Raw genomic sequence first — 3,649 nt, forward strand, 5'->3', positions numbered from 1 at the left:
GATAGAGGGAATTCAATTGACCTGGAAGAATCAAATGGAATGTATTTGGATGGTGATAAGAGTTCTATGAGCCCCTAATAAAATGATTTTTTTAAGTAGAATTTAAGACCAAAGAGAGTTGATTGCAATACATTTGCAGATTTTCACAAGGTGGTACAGCTGTGATTGTGTGGTAATGAAGATTCAGAGCTAGTATGTATAATTCAGGGCCAGCGGGGCAGAATTGAACTTTCAGTAAAAGATTGAGGCAAACTTATCCATATGTATCTAAATCATTCTGACATTGTTTCTGGTTGAAATACCAAAAATTATAATAGACATTCATATTATGTGCTAAGTACAAAAATGCTCAATTACTCCCGTATACATGATTAGCCATTATACAATAATAAGTATCATTGTATTTGATGTCTCTACAGATTGTTCTGTTATTGAATACGTCATCATACTCTCATTCATCATTTGTTTTGAGAGTTAAATTTGATTCTCCACAGCTTTCGCATGGCACTCTTTACTTCTGCATTCCTTAGTGTGTAGATGAGAGGGTTGAGTAAAGGTGTCCCGATGGTATAAAAGAGAGTCACCATTTTGTCCATAGAGAAAGTGGTTGCTGGACGTGTATAGACGAATATGCATGGGCCAAATGATATGACGACTACAATGATGTGAGAGGTACATGTGGAAAGAGCCTTCTTCCTGCCTTCTGCACTGTGGTTTCTCAGTGAATACAAGATGACAAAGTATGAGATTATCAAAAGCAAGAAACTAGTCAAACAAAGAGCCCCACTATTGAACACCAATAAGAGGCTGATCTCATAAGTGTCCATACAGGCAAGTTTCAACAAGGGCTGCAAATCACAACAGTAATGATCGATCAGATTGGGTCCACAGAAAGGCAGTTTCAAGGCCAGGGAAATCTGAGCTGTAGAATGGATAAAAGAACCGATCCAGGCAAGAATAATCAAGATGATGCAAACCTGTCTTCTCATAATGGTTAAGTAGTGCAGAGGCTTACAGATGGCCACATAGCGATCAGCAGCCATGAAGATGAGGACAAAGATCTCCATGGCGCCAAATAAATGCATCGTAAAGACCTGCGTCATGCACTCATTGTAGGACATGGCTTTCTTTGCAGACAGAGCATCTGCAAGTAGTCTCGGGGCGGTGCTAGTTGTTAAGCACATATCAGCAAAGGATAAGTAAAAGAGAAAGAAATACATGGGACTCCCTAGAGATCGACTGAACTTGATGGTCGTAATAATGAGCAAATTTCCCACCATACTTCCAGTGTAGTAAATCAAGACAATTACGAACACCACTTTCTGCTTCACAGGATCCTGTGTCAGTCCTAGCAGTATGAATTCAGTGATGCTTTTGTTCTGATGCATTGTTTCAGGAGATGTAGTTGTGAGGAAGCCTTCATCTGAAAGGAAGACATACAGAGTTTTGTGCAATGAATACTGTGCATGTAGTTCGAATCCCTGTGCCTCATGAGGGAACTGCCACTTACTTTGAGGTAATTGCTTACATGTTTGTTTCTCATTTGTGAATAAAGTGAACCTCCTAATACTTCTATATCTAAGTTGCTACAAAGAGTTTGTAATAGGAAAATCATGAAAAAGAAAATGACTCTATCAACAATCAATATTAATATTAAGTATTTGACATGAGTGGATCATTTCCTGAGTGTGATGAGTATTTTCAGTTTCCCACAAGCATCTTGCGGAGTCCGTGTGCTGGAAAAAAATAGAGAAAATTTGAATGTGACTTACTTCGAGGCTCTTTATAGTTTGAGCCTCGTAGTCCAATTACAAAATTTGATCCTACTATGTTCTCAAATAGTGTTCTCTTTAGTCATGGTTTTCCTGGGTCCTTTAATATATTTTCTTAGGAAAGAGGAAAACACTATGGATGAAGTGAAAGGAAAATTAGTGTTAGCTATACACCAGGGCATCTAGTTCTATTTCAAGTTCACTGCTTCTAAAATAAGGATCTCACAAAACTCTAAATTCTAGCAGACGATTCTCAGTGTAATTCTTGTAGCATTTATTCTTTATTTCTTATATCCTAACTTTAATTAAGAGAAATAGACCTAAAAAGGAAACTTGTACTATTCGTTTTATCAAACTACATGCCTGACTCAGGGCAAGATGTTTAAAATGCCTTATATGCATGGACAGAGAATACACTGGAAAAAGAATTTGGTAGACTAAAGAAGACTTGAGGGATTTTAGCTAGGGCGTTGTTGAAGAATATTGGATATACTATGGACAGCCAGAAGAACCACTAAAATCAACAATCGCTAACAGATAGTGCTTGCTCATCATGGACTATCACCATTAAATGCCTTTGGGGGTAGCAGTTTAAGTAAGTACAATCTCTGAGGGTGTTACAGACAGCATACTATATCTCTGTCAGTCACTCGTTCAGTTTCCTTTATATTTACTTCTAAATACAAAGAGTATCATGGCCTTTTCTGTAATAGTCAAAGATGAGAACAACATAAATGCTCATTAGAAGGCTGATGAATGCAGTAAGCCTAACTTTCATGGAATCGGGAATTGTTAAAAAGCAGACATAGAGGCAAGTTTCTTTAAAATATACCGTGAAACAAACTGTCTGAAGGCATATGCATAAACTTAGAATAAAAATATCCACAGTGGAATAAGGACAATGTCTATCACCCATGTAAGCTTTTATGTAAATTATTTCCAAGAGTGCCAAGAAATAGTAATTGTTGGTTCTAGAGAAAGAAACTGCATTCTAGCCATCAGTGACAGAAGTAGAGTAATTTTACAGATATATCTGTTGGTGATATTTGAAAATATGTCTTAAGTATGGTTGACATTAAAGAAGAAAGATTTTGAAAATTCTACCATAGTAGATAGATAGTGTGATTAATTTATTTACAGATGCAAATCACTCTGCACTAACTCTTCTGTGGTACGCAGAAATTAAAATTTGTTTGTAGTTTCAAACAGTTAAGAGATAAAAATTAGAATATGCCTTTCCATATATTATGTATATATGTCACTGTATGTTATATACATATAATCCAATTTTTGTATGTGTATCTCTGTATATAGGCATATCCTATGTGCATTGTTATTATATACCCTCACATGTATTCTAATTCATAGCCCTCTTAAGAGTAAAGGTAGAACAGAACTGTCCCATGGAGATTGCTTGGCTGTCAACTTTATGGGGAAGGTCACACAGTCCTTTCTATTTCTGAGACGTTTGGTGGGTTCCAAACTCTAACTTACCCGTGAACAGCCAAGTTCTTAACACTTGCCCCACATGTGCTTCTTATACAGACACAAACACACACACACACACACACACACACACACACACACACACACACACACACACACACATGAGGGGGCTTACACACACACATAGAAGGGGGCTTTCAGTAGTTTATGGAAAAGTCCCATTATTTTTTATTATATATTCTGCAAACTTTTTCAAGTGCCTCATACATGTATACATAAATAACTCCCTGGTGGCACTCTCATAAACAGACTGCTAACTGCTGGCTGGGAGTTCCTACCCACCAGCCTCTCTGCTACAGAAACATGAGGCTGTTCAATGCAGTAAAGATATATAGGTTCAGAAATCCTCTATAGTGTTGATATGATTGAAA

The 3,649-nt window shown here is 37.1% G+C and overlaps 1 protein-coding gene across 1 annotated transcript; it reads right to left on the reverse strand.

The window, feature by feature from the left end:
• Positions 1-458: 458 nt before the first annotated feature.
• LOC142436290 (olfactory receptor 4C11-like) lies at positions 459-1,388 on the reverse strand. The gene has a single exon (XM_075540045.1). The coding sequence runs from the start codon at positions 1,386-1,388 to the stop codon at positions 459-461; it is 930 nt and encodes a 309-aa protein (XP_075396160.1).
• Positions 1,389-3,649: the final 2,261 nt, after the last annotated feature.

Source organism: Tenrec ecaudatus, unplaced genomic scaffold (genome assembly GCF_050624435.1).
Source record: "Tenrec ecaudatus isolate mTenEca1 unplaced genomic scaffold, mTenEca1.hap1 Scaffold_2004, whole genome shotgun sequence".
Taxonomy (NCBI): domain Eukaryota; kingdom Metazoa; phylum Chordata; class Mammalia; order Afrosoricida; family Tenrecidae; genus Tenrec; species Tenrec ecaudatus.